This window comes from Oryzias latipes, chromosome 12 (assembly GCF_002234675.1).
Source record: "Oryzias latipes chromosome 12, ASM223467v1".
Lineage (NCBI taxonomy): Eukaryota > Metazoa > Chordata > Actinopteri > Beloniformes > Adrianichthyidae > Oryzias > Oryzias latipes.
The window spans coordinates 10,295,548-10,317,753 of NC_019870.2; the positions used below are offsets into that span (position 1 = coordinate 10,295,548).

The 22,206-nt window shown below is 37.1% G+C and overlaps 1 protein-coding gene across 3 annotated transcripts in view; it reads left to right on the top strand.

The window, feature by feature from the left end:
- Positions 1-22,206, top strand: part of arhgap24 (Rho GTPase activating protein 24) — a 66,042-nt gene that overhangs the window by 24,837 nt on the left and 18,999 nt on the right. Inside the window, exon 1 of one of the 3 annotated variants that reach the window (XM_011481682.3) lies at positions 11,331-11,785. The exons of the other annotated variants lie outside the window; for them this stretch is intronic. Coding sequence (XP_011479984.1) covers positions 11,713-11,785 — 73 coding nt within the window. The 5' untranslated portion in view covers positions 11,331-11,712. Of the gene's footprint in view, positions 1-11,330; positions 11,786-22,206 lie in introns of those variants that run through there. 3 annotated transcript variants of the gene reach the window in all.

The window sequence follows — 22,206 nt, forward strand, 5'->3', positions numbered from 1 at the left end:
ACTGGATGTCGAGGTAGCTGTATATAAAAGACTATCTGAGAAGGTATTTTGTTCAAGATGGTGCTGTATGTGTCTAAAATGCTGAATTAAAATACAACTTTATTTTTCCATCATGTTTCATTTGCTTTTTTTTTTTTTTTTTTTTTTAGAAGTCTCAGTACTTTTTACCCAAATCACGTCAGAGTTTCTTTGATTCTGGCATAGTGAAGTGTTTATTAACACAATACTCAGACCTATTTTGGGCAGAGATTTGTTGTTGGGTTTTTTTTTTCCCCCCCATACAATAATATATGCCAGTAATTCTAAGAACTCAGATCTTCGTCCTGGACTGTGTTTCTTTGTGTAGGTATTTTGCCCTTTTGTGGAGAAAATGTTTGCAAGTTCCCAATACAATCAATTGGAGCAATGAGAAAAAATGAGTACTGCTTTGTGAAATTGGACACTTAGTAATTTCTCTTTTTTTCTTCCTGAAACTACAACAAGAAGCCGATTCAACCCTTTTTAAATAGCATGACAATCATGCCAGAAAAATAGGATTCGAAATGTTCATCAAAATTTACTTCTATGACTAAACTCACAAATTCTGATATTTAAGAGCAAAAATAAATAAAAAGGTGGTGCAAAACTAAACTAAATCACAACAAAAAAATTGCTTTGTTTTCTTTTTTCAAAAGCACCAGAATTAAGAGTTCTTTTAGGATTTTTCAGCAGTGTGTCTTGACCACATGAAGCAAAACAACCATTCATCAGCCATTTATAAAGATCAGTAAAGGACTACCCAGGCTAAGATAAGAGTTACATAATGGATTTATGCAGCTGCACTAAGTGACAGAAACACAGTCTGAGTGTGTCTGATGTTTACATGAGGGCCTGTCTATGGTGTCCTTTGCTTCTTTTGAGATTTCTGCCAGTTTAAAATTTTGCACATCCGAGGAGTATTGATAGTTTTACATGGAGTTCCTTTTGAAGCTCTGCACAAGAGAAACAACACACCTTGTGTCTCTTTTCATAAGGCCTGCTTTGATCTGTCAGTGGAAAGAAAGCTCTTTTAATACAATGCCACACTTCAAATCCTATTGATACTAGTTCCTTTCAGTAGACTGTATGTTTTTAAGTGACTGTGAGATGATAGGTTGTCTTTTATTCATATTTTGGAGCCCAGAAATTACATGGGTAAATATTGCTTTGAAAATTTTAAACAAATGAGAGTAGAAAACATTAAAAAATGTGCAAAGTTTGTAACCAAGTAAATGTGACAGATTATGATAGCAAAGAACAAAAAGGAGGTTTTAAAAAAAACTAAAAGTTTTGCTCCTTTTTTGTGTTTTATTTTTTCGTTTTTTGTGTAGATGAAAACATGTTTTTTCCAGTTTTGGTAAATAAAGTGCATGTGAAACATTCTGCACATTCAGTCTAAAAAGTAACTAAACTAAACTAAATGTTGATTTTGTTTTCCACACCAAGAAACTTCTACTGCACTGACACGCACAATCACTTACTGGACTGATGGTATGTTTGGGTGGTCTATATCCACTATATGTTTCAAGGTGAAGCTGCATACTATGTTGAGTCAAAAGGGTTTTTCCAAAACGTTCATGTGACAACGTCAATCAATGTGGCATCAACATTTCTGATGCTGGTTAAAGACCCACTCTAAATCTCTTCTGATCTATTGTAAAAACGTTCCCAGTGGACTTTTAATTGTGCCATTTTTAGCCAAAATCAAAAACCTGTTTCATTTTCCTACAAAGTGGCAGGAGTTCGTTTAAAATTGGTCTCTAAATCATGGGTAGGACAGTTGGCGACTTGCCGCGGAGCAAGCCCAACCCCTTTTCCTCCCTATTGCTGAAAGCAAGGAGCTTGTGGCTACATCATAAATACACTCTTTTCAAACTAATTTTTTTGTCTGCTCCTGATTAACAATGATTTAAATAAAGAAATACTCAGAAATGTAATTTTGAGTTTCATTTTCTTTATACATATCTTTCATAATCAGAAAAATGCTACAAGAACGTGTTAAAAACATGTTTTTCATCAGAGTGGGTCTTTAAAGATTCGACATTTATGCTCACACGTTTGTTAGCCTTAACACAACAGAAGTTTTTGAATTTTTTCTTTACCACAAATCTGCTGTTTTCTTAGAAAAAATAAAGACTGGCTTAAAGTGGTGGAAGAATTCATTCTTTGCTAAATATTTTTTTTGTACCCAGTACTTTTACCCTCATATATCACCAAGGAATCTAGTTGTTATGTAACCCATTAGATGTGTGGATAAAATTTCGCCAAAAAAAAGTTGTTAAATGCATAAAATTGGTAGTGCATGGGTTGACATTTCTTCTGTATTTTATTAATCTTTTTCTATCTTCCTAAACATTTATATTTGTTGAATTTGTCTCCCATGTCCTTTTTCCTCTACTTGTAGTCCTCCATGTCATCAGTTTCAAAGGCTGGATTTGAGCTAATATTGAATCTGTTCAAATGATGGTTAAAGTAAATTCTGTCAACTTAGAAAAACACACACTTTGAGTTTGTGTGCACTGCTGTTGTTTAAAAGACACTTTTCAAGTATCTTACTTCACAAATCATCTTTGGGTGCTGCACCAAGCAAAAAGGTGATGGTGCACAGGGACAAACCCTAATTTAAACCCTAATATGTTTAAAAATCATAAACAAGCTGCTCAAGATTGTATCTGCGTCATAGAGCGGAAATCCTCTGACCAAATCGCAGACATATTTTGAAGAAGGCTACTTTGCTTTGGTCTTTTTGGATAGGAGCAAACAGGTTAAATAATAAACATCAATGCTTGCTCAATATCTCATCTAAAAGAACTGCTTTTTCACCAATTACTTTGCAAATACATTTGAATTATTTCTCTCTAGTATTCCCCCCAAGAAAAGACTTTTCTGCAACACAGTCTTGTCTTTTTATTTATTTATTTATTTATTTATTTATTTATTTATTTATTTATTTATTTATTTATTTATTTATTTATTTGACCAACCAGTGCAGTTTAGGGGTTTTGGGAGACTGGACCTAAGAAAAAAACAGAGCATTTCATGTGGAAAAGGATGTAGTATGCTGCAGCTAGTGAAAGGAAAGTGGAATTTGTGCTACAAATCCATAAAAGTGTTGTCTAAAATTTATAATGAAACCTGTGCACAAGTGAAGTATGGGCACCTTTTTCCAGTTATGACTTCAGGATTGCAGTTTTTTAATATGCAAACACTCCCTTACATCACCCCAGCACTGTCCAAATTTATGTCTTCTTCAAGCTGTCAAAGTTTTGATTGCATGCCGTGCACACACACACACACACACTCGCATGCACGCACGCACACACACACCTGTTTAAGAAACTTCCAGCTCAGACAGCCTCTGCTGTCTCACGTCTCCCCACTCTGCATCAGTCTCTGTGCCCCCGCTTCTGTTGGAAAACAACGAGCCTATAAAGGAGTCTAAGAGAAGCAAGAAAAGCACAACACATTTATTCCACTGCTCTAAATCTGGCTCTGCAGTTAGAACACACCATTCGCTGGCAGACAGACAGACAGGAAGTGGTGTAGCAGTAAGAGTCGCATGAACAGAGATATCTGTTGTCTTCTAGGGGTAGTGATGGGGTTTTAAGCCCAAGTTGGCTATTTGGTCACTTTCTGTGCAAAAATGTCAGATTTGAAGTTTAAAGAAGTCAAAGAATGTTAACAATCCATCTTTAATTAAACAGAGTTTGGCCGTCCCTGCTCCTCCTCAGCTGTGTCTTTGTGTCCCCACATCTGGAGGCCGTGTGCAAAAACTGCAGCAGTATGGGGCTGAACTCACCACAACATTTAGACTAGAATCATAGCTGTTTATGTTGTTTTCAACTGTTTCATATGAAAACCTGTGCAGAAACTTTGGAGTTTTTGTTTCAGTAATCCAAACTGAATTGTTTTCCAATGACATTGTTTTCCATTACTCCAACATGTTAGAGCATGCAAAAAAGAAAGTATAATGCATTTATACCTCTGAGGGTTCTGGGGCTGTTTTTGGCATCTAGTATCAAGATTATGTAAGTTAAGGTGTACAATTCATAGATTTAGGACTTTTCCAGCCCTCTGGAAAGCAGAACTAACTGAAAAATGATGTAAAAGTCTCTTGAAGACATGAATTACTATCAGAATAAAAATGTGATATTACTTTGTGCAAATATCTGGAATACACATCAGAACATCCTGCCTCTAAGGTTCACTGTGCAGTTTTTATCTGGTACTTAATCCTCCAAAGAATGCTGCATGGGGCTGAGCTACGAACAGCAGATTGAGGCTGCAGTCTTCAAACAGCAAATTATAAATTCAGAGTAAATGGCAAAGACTGTTATTCTACCCTAATTGTTCATGTAAGGCGTACCTGTTCCTAAATGTCATGCTCCACCATCCAACTGTGATTAATTATCTCATTTTGTTCAGCACAGGAAACACTCCCTGCTGTTTTGTCCGGGTCTTTTCCAAAGGTCCAATAAACACATGACTTTGGCTCCTGTGTGTGTTTCCCTCTCAGGTACTGTCTTTAAATTTGAGTTTATCTTTTATGTGAGTTCATAACTAGACTTAACAGACAGAATTAACGTGGGCTTGTCCCCATCCACAATCTCAAATAAAACTTGTTTCTTTATGTCCTTCAGTTTAAAATATCTCTACAAGTATGTGTAAAATACACAGTTTAATCCAACAAGAACGTAATTTTCCTTTTTCAATTTTTTTGATGTCTTGCTAAAGCTTAGAAAGTATTATTATAGCACCTATATATATTTATTTATTTTACAGTAAAATTGAGGGACTAGTGGAGCTTTTTTTCTTAAGAAAAACTATGCTGCCCTCTTGTGGCTACTTCAATGCATAACATTACCACAGGAAAGCGGCTAGATCATATTAATTTTCCCGCTCCCCTGAAGGGGAGTGGGAAAGAGGGATAATACCACATGAATCGCACTGCACCAAAAAGAGGCATCTTCTATTCATCTAGGCATCATCTTTCTAAACAGACATAATTTACATGTTGCTTATATATGCAAATCAAGAAACAAAAATGCATTTTGTCGCACTGAAATTTGCTTCCCTGTAGATTTAAACTATAAAACATCCTCATATGAAACTCTTATGGGACACTGCTTTACATAATTTTAGTTTGAACTCAAAACAATTAATATTTATGAACTTTTACTTTCTATCTTCTATACCTTTACCTCAAATAACCCAGTTTAAATTCGAGTAATTAAAGAAACCACATATCTGTCATGTCAATTATGAGTGACAGGTGGCACTGATTCATTTTTATACTAAGGAGCATGTTTTAATCTTTAAATTTGTAATGTCAGCAAAAATCTGACCTTTTTCTTAATATATTTTACTTTGCTGATTAAAAAAAATGTAACAATGTGTCTTTCTTGAAGGATAAATTGCCTTACCTGTCATGTCAATCCTCTCCTCCAAGAATATTAAACAGTATTGACTAAAAGTTATATTATTAAAGTAATATATTACAGGCTGGTGATAGACGTGCAATTTTGTGACCACAAATGAGGGCGCTGTTCTTTATATTGAAGCTGATTAATTGTATGTGTAAGCTAGAAGGTAGACTGAAAGGATCTAATGTTGATGATGGACAGAAGAATTAGGTAAAGCAGCAGCCAATAACTTTACAAACAATTATTCACTTGTTCATGTGTAGGAAATGTGACAGGCTGAGAATATTAAGTATTTGAGGTTAAGTAAACCCCCGTGGAGAAACAAAGAAAATGCAGGAATCTGCTGCAGGTGGTGTGTAACTGATGGGATTTATGGAGACAGTCTTCAAATAGGCTTCCCTGTAACATTAGTCACGAGTGGGTTTTGCTGCTGGGACCTATATGCATATGTTGCAGCATGCAAGAAGTCCTGCAACTACTGCTGCAGCTTCTACTGTGTCGCATTTTAGGGTTATCCTTTATTTTAATCCAAAACTAGTTTCAGGACAAATCTATTGAAATTCCTCCACAGTTCTGTTGTGGCCTCTATACCATGTAATAAAACAATATTCATTGAGTCTGAAATGAGATGTGCTATTTCAGTCACCCGATGTGTTATCTTCAGAACATTATGGGATTGAAAACTTAATTTTGTGGAACCAAATAACTAAACGGACAGGATAAGTTACCAAACCCTGAAAAACATGGAATTGGTGGCAAAAGAGGACAAAAAGTCAGAACACATATCTCTATGTAAAAAAACCTAGACAGATGTTTGCTATTTTTCCCCAGTGTTGCTTTTACTGTAACTAACACACATTAAAACACTGATTCAATATTATTTCCTAAAACAGTGAGGAAGCTTTGTTTCAAAATGCAAGGAAATAATAGATAAGTGAATATGTTATAAGAGAAAGATGGCTCGATTTCAGATATTTTAGGCTTTCTCTTCATTTAGCCAGGTCTCAGAAACCAATAAATAGCTATCTTGATAATTACAGGGACATGTATGCAATTCGGTGAAGCATTATTCTATGTGAAACAAAATCCTAAATCTTACGTTTGTTATTCCATCTGGAATTTAGTAAAACCTCTATAATCCATTCAAACAGTAACTACATTCACTTGAATCTGTAATTATAACATTTTTAGGAGGTTTTATGGAAAAGGTGCTGTTTTAATTTCCCAAAGAAAAACTGGTCAAATAATATGTTCTCTAGATTTATGTAAAATTAAAAAAACAGTGATAAAAAATAAATTTTAAAACGACCAAAAAGAGTTAATTCATTTAAAAAAATGTATTTTTGTGCAGACTATGGGAATGCTGTTAGATCAAAGACAGTCTGAACTGTCTCTATAAGGGCTGTATATTTCACGTCAAAGGTAAAAATTAAGTAATTTAATAATAATAATTTTTTTAATCTATACTTGTTAATTATCAACTTAACCAAATTTAGTCTGTATGTTAGTTTTCTAGTAAAACCAAATATAACGCCCTTTAAAAGAAAAAGACAAAAAAGATCCAGAAGCACCTTTGATGTCAAATGACCTTTTTATGGAAGTGACTTATTAAGGTTTGAAAGATACTTGGGCCTTGTAGCTCAAACTCTCGCCGCCAGTGAAGAAGGGGGGCTGTCAGTTTAAAATAGGAGACTCTCCGTCAGTTTGGTTCCCCTTACCCTGAGTTATTTGCAGGGCCAGTCAGGCTGTTTCCACGTAGTTACCAAGGCAGAAGCCTGGGGTGGAAGAAAACGCAGGGGAGGACAAGAAAAGGCTGGAATATTTTCCTCTTAAAATCAATCTGATTTTTCAGAAAGCATGGTGGAAATCCTTTGTAAATTTCAAAGAGGCCTCCCCTGCAAGCTCACTCCTCAATGAAAAACTGATGTATGAGAATTTTAACCCATAGAGTTGGACTTTTTTTTTTAGAATTTGCCACTTTGGCTGTGCATTGCCATCATAATTGTGAATGAGTTAGCAAGCGTTCTTTCTTTGGTCCTGTGATTTTTTTTTCAGAAGCACTTTCTCAGCTGCTTTAATGAGTGTGCCACCCTTCAAAGGCGAGGGTGTGCGGATGAATTACAAAATCCGTCTGGGTGGTGCTGCAGGAGGATGAGGGAGGCAGAATATTCTGAGGTGTGAATGAGCTGTTCAAACATAGTGTGCAACTTAATTCTCCTGAAAATTCCTAACAAGACAGTGAGTAAAAAGATCCTGTCTGACTCTCAGGACTTCAAAGAAATCAGTTTCTGTTGGTTATGAAAGCTCCTATAACCTTTTTAGGTTCTATAGTTAGAAAGAAGGAGGCTTTGTCATCCTGATTTACTTGTAAATGTGACTGAACAGGGTTATTTTTTCTCACAGGGAGTCGAAGCTTTCAGAGGCAGCTGCAAGCTGTTAGTCAGCATGGACTGAGAAAATTGTTTGCATGCTTAAAATGATCAGGTATGTTGGAGGATATTTTGGTGCGTCTGATGAGGAAGCCTGAAGCCTCCCATGTGGAGATTTTGCACAGTCTCCTCATTAAACCAGAGCCTGCAAAGCATTTATTTTAAGGAGGTGCAATCTGCAGTTTGTAAAGGTGTGCAGCTTCTTCTTTTTGGATTATCGTTTGCAGTGTATTTATTCAATGTATTTCATAAATACACAATGATGATGCAAGAATAACTATTGTTTTATCTATTAAATGTATCGTAGGACATAAAGCTATGAGCTGCTGGATTTGAGGGTTTGGAGGAACATGTACTTTTGGCACAAACTGTGACTTTTGACAAACTAGTCTAGTGCCTCAACTCAAGTTAGTGTAATGACAATCTGCTGCTGTCTGATGGTAGGAAAGGGATTTAGTCGTTTCCTGTCATAAAATCACAACAGTTTCCTCTCATTGTGTTAAGAAGAGCTAACCAACATCATTTTGTGGGTCGTACGCTGTGTTTTAGAGCCGATGTTATCTGTAAGTGTAGTCCACATGACACAAAATTATTCTAAAAAGTGTTTCAAAAGTTGCTCTAAAATCCATCTCTTCCTAATGCATACAAAGACACCTCTAGGATATTTGATGTGTGATGACATCATGCCAAAGGATTTGGTCTCTATTTTTCTACATGATACAATCAAACTTTAAAAATGAAGGATTTAAAGGTTTTAAATTTCAAAAAATTTGAAAAAAAATTTCACGTCTTTACAATTCATTCAACTATTTATTTGTATCAAATTCGCAAAGCAGAATTTCTTTACTTTTTTTTTTAATTAGAAAGTTTATGGTTTGACAATCTTTTCTTTAAAGTGGTTGGTACATTTGATTACAAAGACAACTAATTCAAGTTTTAATCTACGGACACACTGAGCATGCCCATTCTTGAAGGTGCTTTCAGCATATGGTTTTTATTCTAGACAAGCAGGAGTGGGGTGTCGTCATGTTTTTCTTTTTCTCCTTTTTATAAGCGCATGTCTACCACCTACAGCTTGAAGATTCAATTTTCAATTCAATTTTATTTATACAGCCCAAAATAGAAGAAGAGGCTTGGTGTGAAATGCTGAAGCGGTGCAAATCTCGCAAATCTTATCCCAGGCTTTTTCTTTCACAGCTCTAATGCGACATATGAAAGACTTATTGGTGTCATAGAATTCCGTCCGGGCACAGACCGCAATTACTAATTTCTCCTCCTTCATCAATTTTTAAACGGCTGGTACATAAAAACTACTAAATCAGAGTCCCTGATTGGTCAAAGATTGACCTGGTTAACTTTCAACACACGTTCAATTATAGCATTTTTGTACGTAGAGCCCATCCGTAGAAACCTGCGTAGTGACAAGTGAGCTCAAATGTTTTGAAAGCGGAAGCCTGAAAGACATTTACAAAACCTTCAATCGGAAGTGCCCGCTTGAACACGAGCTGTCGAGGGCAGTGGGAACGTAGCTTGACTTTTTGTATAAACAAAATACTTATTTACATAAAAACAGTTACTTAAAATTTTTTTACCAAATGTAGAAATACTTTATTCTATTGGATGCACCCTGTGTATGCTATATTGTTTACATAATATCCAACAATGTTTTTAACTTAGATTTTATAAAGTTACAATTTTTCTGTTATAAACTTACATTTTTATATGGTTTACAATTTAGTCGTCTTTCATCAATTTTCATCTGAAAGAGGATTTTCTTATTTGTTTCTTTTGTTAAAAATCTAAAAAAAATTTTTTTTTTTAAGTTAGGCCGGAACAAGAGTTTTTTTTTATCTTCCTACAGAGATACTTTATTGTATTTTTCAAAAAAAACAAAAAACAAAGATGTCTTCTTTATCCGAACAATAGGGTATAAAACATATTTAAAGCAATTAGTTTAACCTTTGTTTGGATTACCGCTAGTTTAAAAATATGTCCTGACTTGGACTTATAATCGGCCCTAAGTGGTTATTTGGTGAACTGCACCTGGTTTCACCCAATTTCTTTCTTAAATGAGCTTCAATCCAGAAGTTAAAGGGTCTCTACTTATGATCAAAACTTTGCAAAAAAACAAAAGTAGATTGAATAGATCATTTCTTATATTTAGCAGCACTCATAATTTTTTTAAATGTCAAATTTTTCAAAATACTGCAAAAAAAAAAAAAAGAATGTTTACTTTGCATTTCTTTGTTTTTTTAAGGTCCTAAACTGTTTTACAGGATTTCTCTGTTCTATTGCTGAGTAAATAAAGGCTGCTGAGGCAGCAAAAAGGGATGATATAGGAGGCTTTGATGGAAATGTGTTTTCTTCAGTTGCTACTAATGCTTCATTGATGACGCCTTCATTTCCCCACGATCAGAAAATAAGTTATTAGGTGAAAAGTCATGGGAAAGTTGGCTGTTAATGAGGTGAAACAAATCACGACCTTGTAATTTCCCATCCAAATCAGTCTCTGTGGTGGGTCGGAAATGTTTAATTGTTGTTTTAAAAAGAGACATGATGAAATGCAGGAGACTGTCCGGCCTGTCCAAACAATGAGCTGCATACCATTCGTATGCGTTGGATGTTTGGAATATCTCCCCTCATTTATGCTCCACCGAGAGTATCCGAGGTCTCCTTCCTCCCCCTGTTTTATGTCCACGCATCATTATTTCTGTGTGTGAGGCTGCAGTTGTGAGATCCTTGGGGGGGTGGGGGTGGGTAAGGGGGGATGATCAGGGGGTTGAGAGCAGGCCAAGTCAGAGATATAGGGGAGAAACAGCACAGGAAGTTTAAAGACTTTTGTAACAGACTTACTGAAGGGTCCAACATTTGACATGCAGCATTCCTTCCTCTGCTCTCAGAGTCTTTCTCTGACCCCCAAATGCGACCCCTGCACTCCCCCTCCTTTGTATGTCACTGATCAGGTTGACTGTTACAGTTTATTTATCAAACATGCACGAATTGAATGTCAAATTCTCAAGAATATTATTAGATTTCTTTGAGTATGTTCTTCCATTTGCCACTCAAAAGCAGCACTTTCTAATGAGTTTTTTAATGGTTCTACCATCGGCTGATGCCAGTATCAAAGAGACTGTTATTTTTTGTATCCCTGTGATGTACTTCAGCAATGAGATGAAGATAAGGAGGTGATTAGGAGCCTTCGACCCAGAAGGAGAAGCCCTTGTGTCTCAGGGTTTCTTGGCCTTCAGTAGCAACAGCCTTGTCGACCCGACACGGCCGTATTTATAGAGCACTGTGGATGAGTTATTTGGCTGAGTGCCCACTCTTGGTTCACCAGATTTACAGGTCCTCACTTTGGGGAGGGCTGCTTGATTTACAATGCCCCCACCTCCCTCTTCTAGCTCCCACCCCCTTCTCTTCCTTCAGAAAAGAGCAGACAAACCCTTTTGCCTTTGACTTGCCGTTTCGCTCGCAGCACCCCATCTTGCACTTTTTTTTTTCCTGAAATATGCTTCCTCCGCTCTTTCAGCTTCTTTGACAGGAGTTTAGAGGAAAAGCTTTGGAGCAGGCAGACGGACTAGCCTCAGCCTGACCTCGCTTTTAGCTTCCACTGATTGATGCATCATTGTGACCCGACTTTGACTCAGCTAAATGAAGTTGTGAGCCAGATTTATATGTTGTGGGGAGGAAAGAAAGACGTAAGAGGAGGAGAGTGTGAAGTGCAGCAAAGAGGGATTTAGCAGGAAGAAAGGGAGATAAAGCTACAGCAGTGGTGGTACAGAACTAGAACAGATGAAGAAGTGGCACTCGGGAGCCGGCAGTCAGCAGCGAGAGCGTGCCTTATGCTTCCCCAACCCTCAGCTGACAAGGGGGCACATCTTTTTCCGCTCCCCATGGATCTTAACTCCAACCCAGGTGTGTTATTTTTGCTTATTTCAGAAATAAATCAGATATTTAGTTGAAAGTCAAACTGGAATGGATTTGTACACTTTATATTTGCTTAAACTTGCAGAAAAGTAGCAGTGGAGTCTTTCTTAAATATAAAATAATTCCCAATTAGGGCTGGTCTTAAAATAATGATTAAAAAAACTCCATATTGATTAATCAAATTCATAAATCAGGATCCCTGTAAAGTAATTATACATTTTTCAGGCATAACTACATTAAGTCTGTTTTTATTATAAGAAATTATGAACTCATTCAAATAATTCCCACTTTTGCTCGCTAGTATGTGAAAATCATTTCTCAACAACAACAAAATTGAAAAAAAAAAGATTGTGAATCAAATTGAATTGGCAACTTATGAAGGAAAATCAATTTGATTTAGTACTTTTGCAGCAATACTTTTTTTATTGTGTCCATGCAATGCTAATCATAAGCTACTGTCTGCACGTTGATAAAGTTTCTTGTTTTTAAATTATTTTTTTCAATAAACTTTATTGAACATTATTCCATTTGAATTTGAAGTTGAATTTACTCAGGCATTTCCAGGTGCAGCACAAAAGTAAATATGTAATATTATAGATTATTCCCATCGTTATGTGAAATTTTGATGGAGCAATTTCTAAAATTAGTGCAGGACTAAAAAGTCTCTAAAAGCTCCTAAAAGATTATTAACCAAGTTTGTTGTTTGACATAAAAAAAATGAAAAACTTCCGGTTTTCTATCAATGTTTACCGTGTGGGGTTTTTGTGGAGCAAAATTTGCAGATGAAATTTATTTGTGAACCTTTCGGCCTTTTATGGACCTAACTTGTAAATTTCAGTGACTATTAATGCAGGATCAAATAAAAAAAGTAAACAAGCTCCACTGTAAACTGACAGATGGTAAATGTTTAGAAGTGCTCTTCAGATTTGTCGGTAGGAGTACAGCTCTATCTAAATTATGACCTGACGCCTCTGAAATAACACCAATGAAAATAACCACAAGCCTCTCAACGATTCATGTAGTTTTAAATGTCACTCTGCTTGGTTGCTTCAGAAATGCAGCAAGGAAATCTCGCCAGAGGATGAAAAATCATGCTTCCTCAACACAGCATTCTCATGGTTGGATCAAATTTCACTTTGCTTGGCTGCTTGAGGCCGATAACAGAACAGGCTGCTGAATTCATAGCTCCCAGCCGGCCTGTAAATCCATCCTGGTAGAGATGTTCTCATGCAGAAAATCTGCAGCAACAGATGGGATAGGAAGCAGGCAGAAGAAAAATTGTAGTAAAAAGAATGTTGGAACTGACTGTGCCTTTCAGGAGCTGTTGATGGAGATGTGGCAACTCTAAACCACAGAGAGAAAGAAGAGCTTAAAATATTAACTTGATATTTAGAAAAAGGTCCAAGGAGTTTCAAGAAAGCAGAAGTAATTTGCAAAAGAAACTCTCTGTGTTTCAGTTCAGCGGACATGTCCTAAACCAGGTCAGCTGTGGATTTGCTGAACCTGCATTTATTGTCTGAAGTCCAAGTGTTTTGCTATTTTACCTTGGGAGGCTGCAAGTGATGGATGATGAGCCAAGAATGCTGAATGAGAAGCTTGCAGCTCTGCAAATAGAACAATAACACCACTGTGCAATGGTCAAAACCAAAAACAACATTGGAGGGGGTGCCAGTGTAATTTATTCTTTATTGAACCAGGTCAAAAACAAACTTGTCGTTGTATAAACTTTTTTTTTCAATTTGCAATGAGTTAACCTGTACTTCATTGGGGCATGCTTGGTTTTTTTTATAATAAACACATGTGTAACTAACAAGGGATGCACCTACGTCTGAACCAATCCTGGAAACTTCTAGATAAAAGGATTGTTTTAGCTATAAACCTGCAGTACTTATAGCTAAACTCCCCATAAGCATTTATTTAGCCATCGTTTCCCTACATCACCCACATTTGTTTTCTCTGACAACATCAGCGTGCTGCCCTCAGTCTGCAGTGCAGCTTTTCTTTTAGATCTACGACCAGCTTTGTCAGAGGAATCAACAAGAATGAGGAGTGGCAATGCGGGCAGCAGCGCTGCTGCGGTGGTCGAAATGAAACCACTTATCTTGCTGAAGCTAATAACTGTTGGCTGCCCACATAGCAACTATACTTGAGTTATGGTTAGTTTGTTTTTTGAACTCTGCCACAAGCAGATGGATATTTAAAAAAAAAATAGTTGTTGCTTCTTCTTTATAAACTCTGTTCCTGTGCTTGTCATGTTTCATGATCCACCATATCAGTCACTTAGCAGAAAAATGTCAAACGAAGGAAGAAAAATGTGAAAGTCCACATATGTATTTCTATGTTTTATCATAGAATGACAGCTCTATTAATCTCTCAAAGCAATTTAACAAATGAAAATGCTGATTAATGCTTCCGTGGCACGTCCAATAACTGGAGTGAATTACTTGTCTCAGGAATTACATTTGGATTTGTCAAATGTGGTGGGGATATGCAGAATCAGGACTGTGCTGGGGGTGATGTGTATACTTGTAAACTTAAACAATTGAATTAAAACCTTTAAAGAATAGTAAAAATAATATTAATAAATAGATGACGTATCATTTTGCTCAAAGACACATCAGAGTCGTTGTAGTTACAGGTGACATTGAACAAATATATAAAATATGCCCATAGCATCTTTATTTCAAGGCACTCATGCATTTGTATGACGAGGACTGTAGTTTAACTGTCACGGAATTTGCATTTTCTAATAAAGTGACATTTTAAGAGTTTTTGAAATATTTATTACATTATTTAATTACAAAGACCCACTCTGATGAAAATTGTTTTTTTTACATGTTATTGGGGCATTTTTATGATGATAGATGACAAAATTAGACTTAAAATTACGTTTCTGACTATTTCCTTTACTGAATCTTTGTGAATCAGGAGCAGATGAAAACATGCTGTCTGAAAAAGATTGCATTTGTGAAGTAGAAAATACGCTGAACTGGCTACAAGCTCCCCACTCCGCTCCATTCAAATGCATCCTCTTGTAGACAAGGTCCATGTATGTCTTTAGTTTTCCTCATCTGAACTGGCATCTGGCTCAAAAGTGGACGACTAGATAGCTTCAATTTTGCTAGCCATTTTTGTTACACCGCTGATCTTAGTTTGGGGGTGTAACTGGAAGGGGAAGAGAAGCAAATTTCCAAAGAGCTGCTGCCGCTCTGCAGAATATACTTCATATATAATAATTTATACATATAATCATAATTAAAAGACCACTGCCAACACTTTTGAAACAGATGAAAAGATGATCAGAGTGGGTCTTCAATAACCCTTCCTAATACTGAACAGCATCCATCCATCCATCTTCTACTCTCCTGGATTCTGTTTCAGGGTCATGGGGCTGGAGCCAATCCCAGAACAGCATCAAAAGACAGCTTAATTTGCACACTATTTTCCTCTTGTTTTCTTGTTCATTTCATTTACTTTTTACTGAATTAATTTATTTCAAGTTTTTCTTTTATGCTGTAGCTCACCAAGTTAAACCGTCGTCTAGCTAGTGTGTTCTTGGCTATTAATAATTGAAATGATCTTGAGCAAAGCACTGCATTAAAGATTAAGCTCAGTATGACCAAAACAAAATCAATCCATAGGATAAATATATATATTTTTTTATTTAAGCTTTATTTAATAGGGACAGTGCACATTAATGAACATCTACCAAACAATGATAGGCGTAAACATGCTGGATTATAGCAATGATGCTAATTTGCATCCATAGTCCCTAGGCAGGAAACATAAAACAGGACAAAACAAAAGACAGAATCACAGATACAATAAGAACACAAGAAGGTGGTACATTATGAGAGTTAAAAGTCAGTGGCTACAGGACTGGTTTGCTTTCAGCCACTGCTTGAGCTGTGTTTTGAAGGTCTGTAATGTTTGACACTCCCTGATGTACAGTGGAAGACTGTTCCAGAGTTTACTGGCCTTTACAGAGAGAGCGTTTTGTCCAAACGCTGTTTTTCTGTATGGAACCTCACAGTCCCCCCGAGACGAGGCCCTAGTCCTGAGAGCGCTGTGAGCCCTTTTTTTTAAAAAAGTCAGACATGGGAGGCGGAGCAAGTCCATGTAACACCTTGTACATTAAACAAGCAAATTTAAAATTTTTAAAATTCTCAAAGCTTAACAACTTGTACTTTTTTTCTTGTACTTTTAATTTACTTGCTTTTAATAAAAGTGTGTGTGATGTAGATATACTAAAAAAGCCTTTAACCACACAGGTAAATATTTTCTTCAGGTTTTAGTTTCACTTTCACGTTGAATCTTTATCAGTTTATTTTCATTATTCTTATTTATTCTTTGAGTTGCTCTGTTGGTTAGAAACATACAATAAAACCCCAAATGCAAACTAAGGTGGAGAAGAGGTTTTAAGTGCGAGTATTGCTTTGATTGGCAGTCATAACTTATTTTAACATTGTTCCCTGTAAAGTACAGAGAGTGGTGCAACGATTAAAACTATAATCTAATAACTAAATCTTTTGATAATAAAAACATACTAGTTTGCTGAAAACTGATAGCTTTAGAAAACTAAATAATCAGTCAACTGTATCTATTTACACTGACCAAAAATATAAACGCAACACTTATTGTTGCTCCCATTTTTTATGGTATGAACTCAAAGATGTGAATACATACACAAAATATCCATACACAAAATAACCAGGTGTCTGAAATATTGTTCACAAATCTGTCTAAATCTGTGATAGTGAGCACTTCTCTTTTGTCAGGACAATCCATCCCACCCCACAGGTGTGCCATATCAAGATGCTGATTAGACAGCATGATTATAGCACAGGTGTGCCTTAGACTGGCCACAAGAAAAGGCCACTCGGAAATCTTCAGTTGTATCACACAGCACAATGCCACAGATGTCGCAAGTTTTGAGGGAGCGTGCAATTGGCATGCTGGTCAGTTATTTTTGGTCAGTGTATTTTGTTTTTTCTTCAATCCCCCATGGTGTGTGGGACATGTTACGGTTTACACCTCAGGAACCCAGATGCAGAGTAATACATGATGCAAAATGCTAAGTTTGAAGACTGTTTAATAACAGTTCACCAAAACCAAGGAGTAGCACACAAAAGGCTCCAACATAGAGATACAAAACAAGGTGGCTTAAATAGACAGACAACCCAATCAACTAACAGGGTCCAGGTGTGGACTCCAGCAGGAAGCACAGCCGAATGGGCGGAGCAGGAGGGAGAAGCCACAGCAGACCTGCACAAGATCACAGTGAAAACCAAAGACAAGCAGAACGTGTCAGGACAAGGGATCGCACACTGGACATGTAATCCGTTGGTTGCTGTTTTTTAGACCTGGTTTAATTACAATCTGGCCATAGAAAGAAAGAAAATTTGGAATACAGCATCTGTCAAATATGTGTAAGAATTGCTTTATGGAAGTGCCTGTTTAAATTGGAACTAAATGACAAACAAAAAATGTAATAAATAAGTGACTGGTTGTTGGCGAACAACAATCCTTAAATTGCTTAGTCTCAATCACATCACAAAAGGACGGAATGTCAGCTTACTTTAGTCTTGTCTAAGTTCAAAGAACTCTCCGAAGGCCAGGTTGACATAGCCTACCAATTTTGACTGCAGGGAGTGCAGGTGTGCGTCTAGCCTGAAGCTCAAACCCGCTGAAAGGTGATATTAGAGGGTATTATTTGGCAACAGGCACTTTTTAAAGTTCACTCCCTTTATTCTCTGGCATGAGAAAAGGTTTCCTCTTTTCTGAAAGAGCAAGACATTGTACCGGTATCCATTTAAGATGTGAGCTATCAGGAGGAACCCTACTGTCTGTAAAATTGCAATGCAGAAACAAAAGATCTCTGGGTTTTTCAAGACATTTATAATAATTAGACAAAACTCCATGACATTCTTTTTTGTAGTTTTATTTGAGTTCTCAATGATAAATTGCTGGAAAGTGATCAGAAATTCATCTCACAACCACATTTGCATTGAAAGGGGGTGATCAGAGAAAACAATTTAATTTATGACTGGAATTTATTACACAAAAACAAACATCCAGCTAGTTACTCATAATTTCAAATCAATTTGAAGAAACTGAGAACACTTAAAGACTCCAATCATCTTCTGAGCTGTTTTCAAAGCCTTTCCAGTGTTTTTGAATAATTATGATTATTCAATTTTCACCATAAATAAGAAAAACCTGTCATTTTCTAGGACAGTTTCTGCAGAGCGGCAGGAGTTCATCAAAGAGCACAGCTGTTCATCAAAAATGCAATTTTAAGCTTATTTTTTAAAATATATGTCCTTCATCATGAGAAAAAGAACATGAACGTGATAAAAAAAAAACTCCAGAAATACCATTTTCATTGAAGTGGATCTTTAATGGCATAATATTAAGTCACTTTTCCTGTCAACATCTCAATTTTCAGTGCATGTTACATTTATGTCCAACATCATGACACTGTAACCCAAACCACACGTTCAACAGTGCATCACCGTTGCACTGTGATGCCAGACTAACAATAGCCTGCTGTCTTAAAGGAGGTCTCTTGTGGTCCTGGTGAAGGGTTATCTCTTGATCTGTCTAGAAATCTTCTCTGGAATGTGTGTGTTTGTACCATTGAACCAATACTTCAGTCTCCCAGCATTCCATGTAAGTGAGGAAGTGGCAGCAGCTGCACGCCTTCTCTAAATTTCAACACTATACTTTTTGTTTGGATTAAGTTTTGAATACATTTTGCTTTTTTAATCATTCACTCCAAAGAAAAGTCGCAACTGAATTGCTAATAATATCACTATTATTAAGATGGCAAAGCCTTCAAAATGTAGCAGTTCAACTGGCAGCACATGCTACTTTACCTCTAGATTAATCTCCATTCATTGTGATGATTAGGTCATCTTATATTACCCAGGGCTGTCTGAAATTTTTCCTTTTTTTTAAAGTGAAAATTGATTCCCCTCACATAATGGTATATTTCCAGCAGCCCTGGCAGGACACGCAGCCACGGCTCTTAATTTAGTTGGCCTGAAATCAGAACGGAGACTCTTGGCTCTTTGACAGCCCTGTGACCTCGCTGAACGAACTGACCCAACGCTCCCCCAGTCGTCTTCATAACAACCCATTAAACAACTCGGCTCCCTCACACTACTCACCAGCTGCATTTTATCATTGACACAAAAAAAACTTGAGGCGTGAACTTGTGGTGACAAGCTTTCTCCATTTCTGAAATTTGCAAAATGCACAGATTTTAAATATATGTCTCCTGTTTGTTTGATTTTTTTACTTTTTCAAATTGTAATTATGTCGCCTCAAGTAAAAGCATCATGTATCCTTTTAGAATCAAACAATAAAATCTGTGCAACCATCATTCTCAATTTTTTGGTGCCGTGATCCCCCTCTTCCCTGTGGGCCCCTATTAAGAAACAGAGGAGCCAAACAAACCTTGTCCTCTTTGACCTCCTCACTCCTATTGACTTTGTTTTTGGTTCAGCATCAGGTGGTAATGGATAGCCTTCACAGCTCTATGGAGTCTGTGTTCTCCAGCTGATAATGTCTTTAGATCCAGTTTTGGTGTCTGCCTTGAGATTATGTCTGTTGACAAGAAAAGACCACCCTGACACCAAAAACACAATTAGGCATAGATACCTTACAGGGGGTCAGGTGAAACCAGACACCTGTTACTCATAGGCAGAAAAATGGAGCTGCAGGGAGAGGCTGGACATCATTGAGCTGAAAGGTCTGACTTTGTTGTCAAGCAGGACAGGAAGCATGTAAAACTTCTCATGTCATATTTTTTGGAAATGGCAGATTTGTACAGGTGTGTAACGTCTCACGATTGAGAAGGAGGGTCTAAGGGCAGGGATGCCCAGTTTAGCTTATGGTAGTCTGTTTAGTTTAGTTTAGCAATTACCTATTGTTTTTTATGACTGATTTCATGTTCTTATAAATTACCGGTATGAAGCCTGTTGAGACAACTATGCTGTAATATTGGGCTACTTAACTAAAATTTAATTGAATTGATTGTTTTTCTGTCTCTGTCGTTTTATCATATCTGCAAGATTCAGCCTTGCCAAAAGTTGCCAAATAGGTGGAACAAACAAAACAGACAGTTATGGGAAAATTCAAAGTATGAGGTCGTGAAACGGCAGAGAACACATGACCGTCAAAAGGCCACATCCACGTTTAACCCTTTATAGCTAAAGCTGTCGCCAGCGACAGGACATAACACACGCTTCCAACTATTGTAACTCTCGACCGTTTACGCAATAAAGTAAACCAAATTATTCTAACGCAGAGAAAACCAGCTTTGCACCATATCCGCACAAAACTCTTTAGTTCTTTAAAGTGATGCATATCATCCCAAAGCTGTTTTTTCGGAATCTGCTGGAATTAAGGTAATTGCAAAGGTAGTAGAAGTGTTATGGTAAGTCAAACAACATCAACCCTGGAGCTGAAGCTCTGTTGTTAAATTAAATTTAAAATAGAACTTTTGTAGCAAAAAAAAAAGTCACATGGAGTACAATTATCATGGATTGTAAATCTAACCTTAAAAACAAAAAAAAGAAAAAAAAAGTTGTGGAACCAGAGTAAGAGTGTGTTTACCTACATTGTAAATGTAGATCTTTTTGCATTGGAGTAAATGGGAATGGCATTTCATGTCTAACAAGCCACCTACTGGTTAGTAAAATGAACTGACATGGTTCCTGTTACAATTTCATACCAGTTTAGAAATAACTTTGAGGTTAACCTCTGGAGAGCAGTGGCGCCACCAGGGGGTGGCCAGGGGTGGCCACGGCCACCCCTCTCCGACACCTGGCCACCCCAGTGGCCACCCCACGGCCACCCCAGTAGCCACTATAAGCTGTGGTAGCATCAGTTGTGCGTTTCATCCCAAATGCACAGCCAGCAAGCGGGCAAGTCGCTCTGATCACCTAAACCGGCCCTCACCCCCTCCCCTCCCTGCTGCCTTTGAGTGCGCAGACATCTACAGAGAAGCCGCTGGACGCAGAATGAATAAGACGCGTGGTTCACTTCCGCTTTCGAACCCTCAGATCCTCCGGGCCGGTCAGACAAAAGAACCAGCCTCAGTCACTAAAGAAAAAACTAAACACTAAAAAACGGCGACTGACCGCGCGTGTATGCGCTCCACACCCTCACACGCGCTCTCCCCCCTCTCTTCCTGCATCGCGCGAGCACCGGTTTCAGCACGCACACACACGCGTGCGCGCGAGAACGCACGCACGCACACACAATCACACATCCCAAAATGCTACGTTTCTTTTCCTGTTAATTTTCCGTGGGTCTTTAACGATCTGTTTACTGTACTTTAGAACTAGATAGATTAGATAGATAGATAGATAGATAGATAGATAGATAGATAGATAGATAGATAGATAGATAGATAGATAGATAGATAGATAGATAGATAGATAGATAGATAGATAGATAGATAGATAGATAGATAGATAGATAGATAGATAGATAGATAGATAGATAGATAGATAGATAGATAGATAGATAGATGACTTTATTAATCCCACAATGGAGAAATTTCATTTATCTGTGGCAGCAACACGACATTCAGAAATAATCTATATAATATAACATCAATAAAGGACATCACAAATGACATTTATATTAAATAATAAAAAATATCACTCAAATTATTACGAAAAATTACTATCAAAAATTAGATTCTTATTAAATAAAGAAATAAATATTAAATGTTAAATAAATACAGCTGCAAAGGTGTAAAAAACATGCGGTCTGCAAAACATGTAAACCCAGTGTGCAAATACTTGGTGCAAATACGCCACATCATCAGCGGTGGTGGATGTGTCATTACTTCTTATTAATAAGTAAAAAAAGGATGTCCCTGTCACACGCGCCACTCATTTTCATGGCACTATTTAAGCACTGGTTGTTGTGTTACCGCAACATTTTGATGTGTTTTTGTTTCCACAGAGTTACCTATAGTCATTAGTTGATGCTTGTGTCTGTCCATTTTCAGAGAATGAAGAGAAATTCAACATATATTCTTATTTTAAGAATAAAAGTGCAGCAGAAGGAGTGAAAGAGATGGTAGGGGAACAACAGAGGAGTAGTGAGGAGGAGGAAGATGAGACAGAGCAGCATGAATGACAGAAGAGAATGAGGAAGACAAAGATGAGACGGCATCAGAGGAGGGACAGTCAGCATCATTGGTCAGAGAAGCAAAGCAGAACTCAGCATAAGCAGGGGCTCCACCTGTTCCTGGACCAACTGGTGAAGTTAGAATTATGTTACCCTAATAATAAAAATGTTTCATGATTATTAGTCTGAATAGAAATGTCAACAGATATAATTAATAATTAGAAGGATATTTTATTATTATTTCAGAACAACAGATT